This window comes from Triturus cristatus, chromosome 6, assembly GCF_964204655.1.
Source record: "Triturus cristatus chromosome 6, aTriCri1.1, whole genome shotgun sequence".
NCBI lineage: Eukaryota > Metazoa > Chordata > Amphibia > Caudata > Salamandridae > Triturus > Triturus cristatus.
The window spans coordinates 1,920,783,852-1,920,798,139 of NC_140589.1; the positions used below are offsets into that span (position 1 = coordinate 1,920,783,852).

Sequence of the window (14,288 nt, forward strand, 5' to 3'; positions counted from 1 at the left end):
TACCTTAAATGCAATTTAATATTATGCGTTGTAATGGTATGCGTTGTAAAGGTAGTATGCGATGTAATGGAATGCGTTGTAAAGGTAGTTTTTAAAAATGCGTTGTAGTGTCATGCTATGTAATGGAATGCGTTGTAGTGGATGTTGCGTTGTAAAAAATGCGTTGTAAGTGCATGCGTTGTAAAAGTGTGCGTTGTAACGACATACATCCGTTCTGGGAAACCAGCCGTGAGTCCCAGCGTTGGCTTGACACACTTTTGATTATAGGCAATGCGCTTAAGCTCCCTGTGTCTATAGAATGAATCTATCTGACCTTGTGTCATGTAACTTATGCACATGTAAGCGCTCCTAGGCACATGGGCCGATATCAAGCAATATGAAACTACAAAAAAAAAAAGAACATGATCAAGCACTTCAGGTATTAGCATAGCACGGAAGTTATGGGCCCTGGTGCAAACACGGAATATGGCCCCTGTATCAGCTGTTAGGGTAGTATACTACAGCATTCACTAGGGGGCAAGGGACATTGCAGGGCGCTGGGCTCCGGTGCCACTGCACTTGCTGCACAAAAGGTAATGGGTAGTGTAGCAGGCTACTATAGAGATGTATGTATTGTAATTGCAGTGTTATAGCGTTTACTACCTTGGGTGAGACGTCAATGCGCTTTTCAGGGAGTAGCACACTACTCCGGAACCGAATAGGATTATCGGTAGTTCATATTATTTTAAGTATAGAAGACAGATGGAGTAAAGCTTATATCTTGGCTGTATATGTTGACTGGTTCCTGTTGTTCTATGCATCTATCAGATAGGTGCTGTTCATTCTAGTCCACATATGGGTTGGGGACGTGTCTAGCTGACTGATCGGTCGCCCCCAGAACCCCCCCCCCCCTGGTGAACCACGGAGCTGAGACTCGCCAGATCGGTTTGACCCAGGGGTGCATTGCCAAGGAGCACAGGCATCCCGGGGGAGCCCAAGTGACTTGGCTGATAGGAGGAATCACACATTCTTCAGGCCCATAGGGGACCATTCATTCGCCTGGTGCGGTCCTGAGGCCAATTTATGGGGTATTGATAGCCGCAAATGCTGATAGAACTTGTTTACCTGCAATTTTGTGCTTTAGGCAGCCAAGGTGGGTCCCCAGGACCAGTGCATCTGCAGCCCCGACTCGTGGGTTGCCGGGCCTCAGTCGGAGAGGTCGATTGATGGTATTTCGTGCCGCAGCGGGGGACTGGATCTGGAGTTGGGGCCTTGGTTGCAGGGCCTCAGTAGGGCCCTGGCTTGTTCTTATTTGGTGGTTTTTGGCTCTGGGAGGAGCCCAGGAGCTATGGGTGGGGGCGGCTAGCTCTCGGTTGGCCATGCAACTGAGCTATAATGGGGACTTATTTCACCATATGCAAATAGAAGCACTGATTAGCCAATAGATGGGCTTGTTGTAGGTAGTGCTCCTTTTGTAGTAAATATAGGGATGCAATGACATGTGCTCAGTATGTCATGTAACTGGAGCTCATGTTTAACGTTTCAACACCTTTGCGTTCACATACATTTACATTTGTATAATTGAGATGTATTTCTCAATGCGCGTTAGATTAACGCTATGAATGGTGATCAGTTAGGCTTTTCAGTGAGCGGGACACCTAGTAAATGCGCGGGGTGCTGGTGGCCGGTCTGCATGCCATAGTCATTGCCTGAGCAAGCTGGGTAGCCCTGCAGATTAGTTTTAACTCTTAAACAATCCTTGAAGCTTGCGCAGGGCTCCCTCGGCTGTTGGTGTCTTTTATATTAGCCGGGTCCTCCGGGACTCTTCACCGCTGTGTCCGGGATCAGGGGGAAGGTGTACACATCGCCTTCAGTACCTTTGCTAAGCAAAGATTTAAGCTTAAGTGTTGAGGGTGATTTAATGTTCCCGGGTCTTTCAGAAGGGCTCCATAGGGTAGGATGACCCAGCGGCAAGGAGCAGCTAGGGTGGTTTACGTGTGCTTTATCGACTATGAAGAAAGTATGCATCGCGGGGCCTGGCTCACACTAAAGTGGGCAAAGATCACACACACCATAGGTGCCGAGGTCTGCACCGATGCTAAAAGCCTTGGGGTCCCTGTTCACTTCTGAAACGGCTTTGGCTTCAGATGCTGAAAGGATGACCGTTGTTATTTATTCGATCGTTAAACGATTAGTTACTTGCGGTGTTATCCGCGGGTGTAGAGTGTGAGGCTCCTGTTGTCTTTCCATCGTGTCTGTTTGATGCGGGATGGTTGTTATTTGGGCACAGCCGTGTGGTGGGTCTTTCTTCGTTAGATTGGGGTTAGCCTGACTTTAATCTCCCTGTTTGTCACACATGGTTTTATGCGGGGGGTGTCAACAAGCCCTGTGCCGTGAGGCGAATGGACGGCATGCAGTTTCATGATTGATTTGTTAGACCTGTTATTAGTATTAAACACACCAGGTACTATGAGGTAGTGACATTTGTACTCAAATAATAGGTACTCCAGGACACATGTCCTCCAATACACACATCTCCAGACAGGACAGCCCCTCCCTGCCCCCTCCCCTTTTGAGCAAAGGGTAGTAAATACTTGATGGGGTGGCAGGCTTTTACAGACGTTGGTGGCAAGCTCGTTTATGATCCTGCTCATATGTTGATTCCGTAGAGTTTGGGGCAGGTTACAGGCCGCATCTTGTCTCTGTGGGGTTGAAGTGTGGTCGGGTCAAGTGACGGAGGAGAGCCATTATCGCTTGGTATATCTGGGCATGAAGGAATGCCAGGCAAGATTTTAGCGAAGGCAGGTAGTGGCACTTATCGTGTATTTGATGTTTGTCTCACTGGCAGGCCGCCATGCAAGGGGACCATGTACCCACGGTTGGTTAGATGGGATGCTGTCATATCTTCCTTTTCACTGGATCCCCTTAATCCAACACTCCTAATGTAAGCTGAGGATGCCTGTTGATGCTGTTAGACCTGCTATTAGTTATTAAAATCACCAGGTACTATGAATTATTCAGTTGTACTCAGTTCATAGGTACTTACAGGATGCATATGGTTCAATACATACTCCTTGGACAGGACTGCCCCATCTCGATCAAGGGGATGTAACCATTATATGGGTTGGCAAACTTTTGCAGACATTGGTGGTTAGCTCGCACACATGGGTGTTCTGGGAGTTTGGGGGCAGGTTAGCATGCATCTTCTTGTCACTTCTCTGTCAGAGCCAGCAGACCCCTAAGGTTACAGCGCGCTCAATTACACGTCATGTTGGAGGTAGGTCCAGGATGAAAGGTTGTGCTGAGTGAGGCTCAAATCCAAAGCGATTGTGGTACCTTTCCGAGGGGCACATCTGGTTGGGCAGTATGTAATTTGAAAGTACAACCAGGGATCCCCTACCTTTATGTCATATCCTGCTTATTCGTTGTTTCCGCTGAGTTTGGGGGCAGGTTATCTGGCCCAAACTGGTGGGTTTGATGTTTGGTCGGGTCAATCGACCGAGTACAGCCCATTTTGCTGGGTATATCCGGGCAGGTGGGAAGGCCAGGCAAGAATTTAGCAAAAGCGCAAAGGCAGGTAGGGTACTTATGGGGTATGTGATGTATTTTTCACTGGCAGGCCGCCAGGCAGGGATACATTGTACCTAGGTCACTTACATCAGGCAGAGATGCCCAGTGGAAGCATGTGGGGGACTGCACAGAACAGGATACTGCACAGGTTAGATGCCGGCAAATTGTGGCTGCACTACTGCAGATGGCAAAGTAAACCTTACTGATTCACAGGCGGGGTATGGTGGTGGTCCAACCTCTTTTCTCAGGATCACGCCCTGTCTAGTTTAGCGGTGCTAGTTGTACCATCATTAGCACCTGCAGCGGCTCACAGGGGAAGCAGTAAAGCTTCTTTTATTTCTCCTGGGATGGGAGCTGGCAATGTCATAAAGCTTTGCAGCCAGAAACTGATTAGGCCAAGACGTACCGGTGATGGTGCGACGGGCAGTAAGCTGTAGAACCAGCTAAGTTTCAACATAATCCTGGTATACTGTCAGTTGTAAACGTAAGGCCGTGGGCGACACTGGAATAGGCACTTTCTGTCAGCTGGTGCGAGTGTGTGCTATTCCCAAGAGAGTGCGGGTTGCCTTGTTAGTGCTGATATGGAGGGGATGGAGCACTTATACGGACATCTACCAGAGCACAATTTGCAGTCACAGTTAGGTTACTTTGATTATATTGCTGGCATGTTACCAGTTGCTTCAGTTAAGCTAAGTCACCTTGGGAGTTGTCAGCGAACAGTCTGACTGCAACGTTAGGGGTTAGCAGGTTGGCAGGCCGTTTAGATGTGTGCTCTATCTCCGGCATGTCCAGGTATGGGTTGTGGTGCCTAAAGTCGGCCCTGTGATGCAAGTTCACAGGCAGGTGGAGCGTCAGTCGGAAAGGGGCTTGGGTTCGACCGTTGGTCACAAGTTCAGATCCTGGTCGGTCCACCTAGCAGTTCAGCTTTTTGAGGTCGTTGAAACAAGTACCATTGAGTCGAGTAACAAGAACATGTGCAATTTCTCTTGCCCTATGACTTGGCTGGCAGCTATGCAGGTTGTGGAAGTTGTCATCCAACTAGGGCGATATGGTCCATATGATTGGGGGAAACCCCTGGGTTAAACACATTTGGGCTACAAAGTATTAGAAGAACACTTGGCATTCCCAGTATTCATAAAAGAGGTATTTTTACTTTTGTTCCCCTCTGGTTTACTCTGTCCTGTCTGCTCCCTGGGATACTAGCAGAAGTTTAGGGAGGGCAAGGCTTCACATAGGGTGGCGACTGACGGAATACGATGGACATACTGCGACTAGTGCTAGACTCAGATAACTGAGTGAAGGAGGAAGTAAGGCGGGCTTCTCAACTCTTACCTCCACCCGCATTGGCACTTCCTGGCAGGAGTGGCTTGTCAAAGGTATTGCTCTTCAGCCAGGCAATGTCAACATTGAACCAACACCTAATTATTGGTTTTAGGTCATATCAGTCAAAAATCCACGGGGAGTTTAGAAAGGATGGGGGCACCTGTCCAGAAGGGGCATGCTGGCCTCCAGTCCTGTATGGGCTAAGACTTGTTTGGCTGGACCTGGGAGCGGCCCAGTAATCAGCATGTTGTAAGGAAAGAGGCCTACCTTGGTGGGGGGCCCTGGTTGTGACCGTGGCCACCCCCAGAGCTGTGGAGGAGTTACAGGGCGATCCAGAGTCTGCAAGATACCAAGGGGTACTTCATGCAGCAGCACAGTATGGTGCTAAGCCAAGGATACCCAGGGATGTCTTAGCATTGTCCCCTGGAAGAACTACGGCGCCCCGTTAGTCCTACGGGCGGTTGTGGGTCTGACCAACCGGGGGCTGCCTGGAACGCTCCGCCCACCTTTTGGGGGGGCGTGAGTAAGGGAGTGGACTGGTGGTCCACTGATTGAAGGGGTGGCCCCTCCCAAGAACTGGGAAACACCAATTGGCAACGGCCACGGTGTAATTTGGCTCATCAGACGGGCAGGCGGCATAAGGGTTGGCCTGCCCTGGGATCGCCTGTAAGATAACCCACCATGTTGGCATATTTGTTATGCAAATAAACCTGCAGCAATTTTCTCCACTAACAAGGTGTCGTGTGGTTTATTGATGTATTGTGCTGCATGATAACTGACTACTGTTGCCGATATTGGCACTATGATAGCTGTTTACGTGCCGGTGCTCACAACACCACCAATCCGCCATTAGACACAGAAAAACAACACAGGAGCAGCAACCCGGGCCAGGGAGCACCTGTTGGGCTTGAGCCTGTACTGTGCCCTCCCGATTCAAGTCCTGGCAGCAGCAGTAACAAGCATTGAAAATGCAATAGGTCTCGCCTTTAATTAAGTTATTGCCATTTGCTTTGCTAATGGTATTGTATAGCAAAGCAAATGGCTTTAACTTAATTAAAGGCGAAACCTATTGCATTTTCAATGCCTGTTTCAATTTTCTTACAGCCAATTGATATTCGTCAATATTATCGTCCTCAACCAACAAGTAACGTGGTAAATGCTCATAAATGGATAGACCCTCGAACTCTAAACTGTGTTCCAACAAAAACCTCTTACGCTCCGGGCAGTATCCGTTGCCCCCAATAGCCCCTAATATTTCATAAAGGCTCTTTTACAATTTTGCCATGAAATAGGTCGATCCCCTGATGTCTGTAGACAAGGAGGTGTTAGATTATTTTTTTGCTCTAGAAATTCTGTTTTTTTCCTTGTGCACTTGGACCCCCCTTCAACAACAACTTATACCACAATCACTACTTTAGCTGGCACAACATGTGTATGGCTTAGTACAAATGAGGAGGGAAAATGCTTCACTGCTACGTGTTGCCACAAACGTGCTCTGGCCGCTAGCTAATGCAGAGTGACTGGCTGACACGTAGGAAAGTGAGCACTGCCTGGAGAATGACGCGCAGGTCCTCGTGCCAAGACACGTGAGATGCCGGTAGAAAGGAGCGCGCTGCTTAGACCTGGGACAAGCGTCACTAAAGGAATGCCTCACCGATGTCCAGAGGTATTATGAAAACAAGGAACGCTCAATGCTGGCTTCCACCAGAACACCTTAAAAAGGTAAGCTAGTGCGAGCCCTGAGCTTGCAAAATACGCGCTGCCCAAATATCCGCGACAGGAAAGGGCCCAAAACATTTTTTGATAGGCAATTTTGATGTCGCCTCACTACGTTTTGGGCTCTTGCCTGTCGTGGGTACTTGGGCCTCCCACACAACTAAGGCACCATTTTTAATGGGAGACCTGGGGGACCGCTGGTTGGTGGGAAATTTGTGTGAGCCCGGTGATGCCACAACTTACCCATACAAAAATGTGTGAAAAATGTGATTTTTTCAGCTAAAACTGAGGTTTGCAGGGGATTCTGGGTAAGTAAACGTTGGGGGATCCACGCAAGCCATACATCACTGGAAGCCCCCGGGTGTCTAGTTTTCAGAAATGTGTGGATTTGGTAGATTTCCCTAGGTGGCCGCTGAGCACGGGGCCAAAAACCCAGGTGACCCCCCTTGCAAAACCAGGTTGTTTGGTGATAGGATATTTTGATGTCGCCTCAATACATTTTGGGCCCCTGCCTGTCGCAGGTACTTGGGCCTCCCACACGAATGAGGTGCCGTTATTATTGGGAGACCCGGGGGAATGCTGGGTGGTAGGAAATTTGTGACAGCCCGGTGATACCACAACTTTCCCCCACAGAAATGTGTGAGAAAAGTGATTTTTTCTGCTAAAATTGAGGTTTGCAGGGGATTCTGGGTAAGGAAACGTTGGGGGATCCACGCAAGTCATACCTCCCTGGATTCCCCCGGGTTTCTAGTTTTCAGAAATGTGTGGGTTAGATAGATTTCCCTAGATGGCCGCCGAGCAGGAGTCCAAAAACCCAGTTGACCCCCTTGCAAAACCAGGTTGTTTGGTGATAGGCAATTTTGATGTCGTCTCAATACGTTTTGGGCCCCTGCCTGTCGCTGGTACTTGGTTCTTCCACACGAGTGAGGCACCGTTTTTATCGGAAGGCTTTGGGGAACGTGGGGTGGGTAGAATTTTGTGTATCCACGCAGATTCCAGAACTTTCTACGACAGAAATGTGAGGAAAATGTGTTTTTTTGGACACATTTTTAGGTTTGCAAGGGATTCTGGGTAACAGAACCTGGTGAGAGCCAGTCAAGTCACCCCATCCTGGATTCCCCTGTGTGTCTAGTTTTTAAAAATGTGCAGGTTTGATAGGTTTCCCTATGTGCTGGCTGCGCTAGGGCCCAAAATCGACAGGTAGGCATATTGCTAAAAACAAATCCGTGCCTAGTCTACTTTCTGCCGCCCTGGGTGGGATATCGGGGGTTGGGGTTACCCTGATATGCCCCCAAGGGGGCAGAAACACTGTGGCTATTTGTTTAGGGGGTGGGGGCACGGGCATGCACATTTTGGGCTGAGCCACTCTAATTCAAATTTGCCCCCAAAAAAACCCTGGCGTCTAGTGGGCTTTTTGCCCCCCCCAGGTGGGGCACATTGGGGGCTAATGCCCCATCTGCCCCCCGGGGGGGGCTGAAAGTCCAATAGACGCCAGGGAGTTTTTTGGGCAATTTTAACTAGGGTGGGGGTTGCCAAAATTGGGCATGCCAATGCCCCCCCCTAATAAAAATGTGCCCAAAAAAATCCCTGACGTCTACTGGGCTTTTTGCCCCCCGTCGGGGGGCAGATTGGTGGCTAATGCCCCCATCTGCCCCCCAGGGGGGACAGGAAGGCTGTAGTTTTTGCAGGGGAGAGGGGGCATGGGCATGCCCATTTTGGGCAGGCCCCACTCTAATTCAAATTTGCCCCAAACTAACCTTGGCGTCTAGTGGGCTATTTACCCCCCGTGGGGGCAGAAAGGCAGTAATGGTGGTGGGGGGTGGTGGCATTGGCGTGCCCATTTCGGGAAGCCCCACCCTAAAATAAATTGCGCGAAAAAAAATCCCTGGCGTCAAGTGGGTGTTGTGCCCCCCCCCCGCAGGGCAGATTGGAGGCTACTGCCCCCATCTGCTCCCCACGGGGGGCAGAAAGGCTGTAATGGTGGTGGGGGGCTAAAAGGAAATGGTGCAAAAACAAAATCCCTGGTGTTTAGTGGGCTTTCTGCCCCCCTGGGGGGGCAGATTGGGGGCTACTGCCCCATTTATTTTGTGGGCGGGGGTGGGGGCACTGGCATGCCCGGTTTGGGCTGCCCCCATCCCTAATTAATACCTCATCAGAAAATCCCTGGAGTCTAGTGGGCTTTCTACACCACCCGGGGGGGCAGATTGGGGGCTACTGCCCCATATACCCCCCAGGGGGGGCAGAAAGGTTGTAGTGGTGGTGGGGGGGGGGCATTAGCATGCCCGCCTCGGGCAGCCCCCACCCTAAAAAAAAATGGGGCAAAAACAAAATCCCTGGCATTTAGTGGGCTTTCTGCCCCCCAGGGGGTCAGAAAGACTAATTTTGTGCCTCGGGGGGGCATCGGCATGCCCGTTTTGGGCAGCCCCCACCCCTAATGAATACCTTATAACAAAATCCCTGGTGTCTAGTGGGCTTCGTACCCCCCAGGGGGGCAGGTTGGGGGCTACTGCCCCCATCTACCCCCCAGGGGGGGCAGAAAGACTAATGGTGCCAAAATATTTATGGGGGAGCAAAGGCCCTTGCCCAAGGGGCCGCTCCCCCCTCCCTGGTGCCTAGTGGGTGGATCCCTGCTTGGGGATCCACTAGGGAGGGATACCACTGGAAAGGGGAGATTCTCCCCCTTCCAACGATACCTCTCCTGAGTTTCTACATGCTCAGGGGGCACATAGTAACTGAAACTGAAATGAGCCTCTTGGCTCATTTCAGTTTCGGTTTCACTGAAATTACGTCGAGCTGGACTCGTCATGAGCACAAGACCACTGTGTGCCATGATGAGTCCAGCTCGTCATGAGCATCGTGGGGGTTAAGTGAGCTATATCTAGAGACATTTTGCTATGCTTCTGTACTGCTAATGAAGATATACATTTGCAAGAGGCCTGGCCTCTTAATGGCCTTGCATGTGTGAAGTGTGTGGACTCTCTGACAGCAGTTGTCCACAGGACATAGGTTACGCGCAGAAGGGAATTCACCACCTAACAGTGTTTGAGAGTCAGTAGGTAATAGGCTCTTTGTGACAAGTAGTGCAGTAGTAGAGGTGTGGCCACCAAATGTGGCTTGGATGTTTAGAGGAAGTGGCCTCTGCATGAAGAGATGTGCACAGGGCAAACCCTCTGTGTAGTAAATGCTTGGACACCTAATAGGGCTTGGTGTCTAAAGGGAACGGGCTGTCCATGAAGAGCTGAGCAGAGGGCGAAAGATGTGCGTAGTAAGGGCTTGGACACCTAATAGAGCTTGGTGTCTAGAGGGAATGGCCTGTCCATGAAGACCTGAGCAGAGGGCGAAAGATGTGCTTAGTAGGAGTTTTAGCACCTACTGGAGCTGTTGCAGTGCTTCTGCACATACACAGAACTATGCACAGGAAAACAGGACCTCAGTGAATAGGGGTGTACCAACCTACCACATTAGTACCCAAAATCCCAACCGACTAGCTATCTTGTCTCATTCGTTCTCCTCCACATCTCAAGGAGCTTCAAATGATTAGACAACCCAGAACACAACCCTCCCGACTCTCTGAGGAATTGCGGGAGCAAGACACAATCTTTTGCTCACTCACTCGTACTTGTCCACAAAGAGAATTGTCAGAGTCACTGAAATAGTTCAAAATATTTATTTTAACTATTGTGCTCTACAATACAGTATACGAGCCACGGCCAGCAGCAAAATGCATAAACTTAGCACAGTTAGCATTGTTACAATGCCATAGAATACAAAGGGAGTAGTTATTTTATAAAGACGGTGTGAAAAGCAAGGTGATTAGGCCTAGCCACCCTCCCCTTGACTGGAAGAAGTTATTTTATATAAAAGAATATCTCTAGGCGTTGATAGCAGACCCCATACCTTAAAGCCTGAATGTAAAGTTTACATCATAGGACCAGCAGAGCTCGTCTCCATGGAACGGCTTTCTCCAAGTGCGTTGAAAAAACATGCAACAACGTAATATCAAAGCACAAGTCTTCAGTACTGCAGCTGTGTGTAGCATGTTATGTCTAAGTGCTAGGGACTGACCAGAACAGAACAACAAGGGGCACTGTTTATCGACTTTGCATATCCTGTTCAGACTAAACTCCAGGAAAGGCAGAGAACGAGAAAAACAACCTATTCTCATGTGAAAGGTACAGACAAAGTGGTGCAATAACAAAGTCATGTAGTAACATGCACAAAAGCGGCAGCATGGCAGCAAAGCTTATGCTAACTTAGCAAAGCCGACAATGTCCTTAAGGGCCCTATAACAGAGCTAGAGTGTGTGGAGGTAGGGTCTCTCCGTGAAAACGTGTGCACATGGTGCAAGATGTGCAAAGTAGGGGCTTCAGTACCTAATGGAACTAATGTGACTAAAGGGAGGGAGCTACAGTGTAATTCTTTTTTATAAGCACATATCGTTATGTAATTCATGCTTTACATGATTCTGCAGCATTTAGTACTTTTTTACATATTTCAAAAGCAGTACTGGGTTTTAGATTACATCGAACAGAGGATTAATGGATGATGTCATCAGTTGTTTTTTAATAAAGATGTGTTGTTTATTCCTATTATTTATTGCTTTAACTACTGTGAGATACTTTACATTACTGCACCCCTAAACAGAACCCCCCCACTCGGTGTCGCATATCAGATCAATCAACAATCATTCAAGAGGGTAAAATGTGGGGTGCAGGACTGTGCCTGATGGCTCTTCCTCTTCTATTGCACCTTTCATGTCTTCCTCCCTTCTGCCTTCACTCTCCTTTCGAAGCTCCTCAGCATCACTACTCAGGTCCAGCCGCGTCTGCCATCACAGGTAAGGTGGTCCATGACACATGGGATCCCTTCAGCCAGTCTTGGCATTTTGGACCAGAGGCCTTATAGTTTATAGTTTTGCTTTCCCTAGCAAAGGCAGAGTCATCTTAATGACTTTTGGGCCCCCGGGCAACACATATTTTCGAGGCCCTTGTTCGGAATTACTTTTAGTTTAGTTTTACTCATTTTCTGCTAGTTCAGGCTGCCATGATACTAAACACACTTTCAGAAGCATGGTCAGAAGAAACAATTGAAATATGTCCTTCTGGAGGCACCAAAATATTCTTAACATGACACTGGGCAAAGAGAGAGAAAGTCAAAGATTCTAGAGGTGAGATAGAGATGAAGTTCAGTCTCACAGGGGGGCCCTTGATAGGTGAGGGCCCTGGGCAATTGCTCACTTTGCCGCTGCCTAAATTGCTTCTGATTATAGGCCTGGGTCCAGAGCTCTGAGGAAATGGAATGACGGATTCACCCACAACCCAAGCATCTTTCTTACGACTGCATTTTACTTACGTGAGTATTTGGAGTTCTCGAGTGGGACGGGCCAATCCTTCCAATAACAATGCCAGCCTCCTAACTGTCAGTGCGTTCTCAGAAAGGTCGAGCTCTTTCAGAGCTGGTTGTGCAGCGAGAACAAGGGCCAGGTCTTGGCAGCTCACATCTGAGAGTCTGCACCTCTTGATCCTATGAAGAAGATGGTGAGAAACAACATGAAGGTGAAGAAGCAGGCTGTGAGGACTTTACTAGACAATAAAACAGGAGTCTGAAAACCTGCACTCCTCGGTCCTAAGGAGAAGATAGAGAAAAGCAACATGAAGGGAAAGAAGCAGGCTGTGAGGACTTTACTAGACAATAAAACAGGAGTCTGAAAACCTGCAGTCCTCGGTCCTAAGGAGAACATAGAGACAAGCAACATGAAGGTGAAGAAGCAGGCTGTGAGGACTTTACTAGACAATAAAACAGGAGTCTGAAAACCTGCAGTCCTCGGGCCTAAGGAGAAGAAAGAGACAAGCAACATGAAGGTGAAGAAGCAGGCTGTGAGGACTTTACTAGACAATAAAACAGGAGTCTGAAAACCTGCAGTCCTCGGGCCTAAGGAGAAGAAAGAGACAAGCAACATGAAGGTGAAGAAGCAGGCTGTGAGGACTTTACTAGACAATAAAACAGGAGTCTGAAAACCTGCAGTCCTCGGGCCTAAGGAGAAGAAAGAGACAAGCAACATGAAGGTGAAGAAGCAGGCTGTGAGGACTTTACTAGACAATAAAACAGGAGTCTGAAAACCTGCAGTCCTCGGGCCTAAGGAGAAGAAAGAGACAAGCAACCTGAAGGGAAAGAAGCAGGCTGTGAGGACTTTACTAGACAATAAAACAGGAGTCTGAAAACCTGCAGTCCTCGGGCCTAAGGAGAAGAAAGAGACAAGCAACATGAAGGTGAAGAAGCAGGCTGTGAGGACTTTACTAGACAATAAAACAGGAGTCTGAAAACCTGCACTCCTCGGTCCTAAGGAGAAGATAGTGAAAAGCAACATGAAGGGAAAGAAGCAGGCTGTGAGGACTTTACTAGACTATTAAAACAGGAGTCTGAAAACCTGCCGTCCTTGGTTCTAAGGAGAAGATAGAGACAAGCAACCTGAAGGGAAAGAAGCAGGCTGTCAGGACTACACTGATCAATACAACAAGTCTGAAAACCTTCAGTCCTTGGTCCTAAGGAGAAGACAGACAGAAACATCATGAAGGTGAAGAAGCAGGCTGTGAGGACTTTACTAGACAATAAAACAGGAGTCTGAAAACCTGCAGTCCTCGGGCCTAAGGAGAAGAAAGAGACAAGCAACCTGAAGGGAAAGAAGCAGGCTGTGAGGACTTTACTAGACAATAAAACAGGAGTCTGAAAACCTGCAGTCCTCGGGCCTAAGGAGAAGAAAGAGACAAGCAACATGAAGGTGAAGAAGCAGGCTGTGAGGACTTTACTAGACAATAAAACAGGAGTCTGAAAACCTGCACTCCTCGGTCCTAAGGAGAAGATAGTGAAAAGCAACATGAAGGTGAAGAAGCAGGCTGAGAGGACTTTACTAGACTATTAAAACAGGAGTCTGAAAACCTGCCGTCCTTGGTTCTAAGGAGAAGATAGAGACAAGCAACCTGAAGGGAAAGAAGCAGGCTGTCAGGACTACACTGATCAATACAACAAGTCTGAAAACCTTCAGTCCTTGGTCCTAAGGAGAAGACAGACAGAAACATCATGAAGGTGAAGAAGCAGGCTGTGAGGACTTTACTAGACAATAAAACAGGAGTCTGAAAACCTGCAGTCCTCGGTCCTAAGGAGAACATAGAGACAAGCAACATGAAGGTGAAGAAGCAGGCTGTGAGGACTTTACTAGACAATAAAACAGGAGTCTGAAAACCTGCAGTCCTCGGGCCTAAGGAGAAGAAAGAGACAAGCAACATGAAGGTGAAGAAGCAGGCTGTGAGGACTTTACTAGACAATAAAACAGGAGTCTGAAAACCTGCAGTCCTCGGGCCTAAGGAGAAGAAAGAGACAAGCAACATGAAGGTGAAGAAGCAGGCTGTGAGGACTTGACTAGAGAATAAAACAGGAGTCTGAAAACCTGCACTCCTCGGTCCTAAGGAGAAGATAGTGAAAAGCAACATGAAGGGAAAGAAGCAGGCTGTGAGGACTTTACTAGACTATTAAAACAGGAGTCTGAAAACCTGCAGTCCTCGGGCCTAAGGAGAAGAAAGAGACAAGCAACATGAAGGTGAAGAAGCAGGCTGTGAGGACTTGACTAGAGAATAAAACAGGAGTCTGAAAACCTGCACTCCTCGGTCCTAAGGAGAAGATAGTGAAAAGCAACATGAAGGGAA

The 14,288-nt window shown here is 48.5% G+C and overlaps 1 protein-coding gene across 1 annotated transcript in view; it reads right to left on the minus strand.

Moving 5' to 3' along the window:
* The window catches only part of LOC146822470 (NACHT, LRR and PYD domains-containing protein 3-like), a 580,768-nt gene that overhangs the window by 309,083 nt on the left and 257,397 nt on the right, over nt 1-14,288 (minus strand). Inside the window, exon 7 of the mRNA XM_085613585.1 lies at nt 11,941-12,111. Coding sequence (XP_085469711.1) covers nt 11,941-12,111 — 171 coding nt within the window. The remainder of the gene's footprint in view (nt 1-11,940; nt 12,112-14,288) is intronic.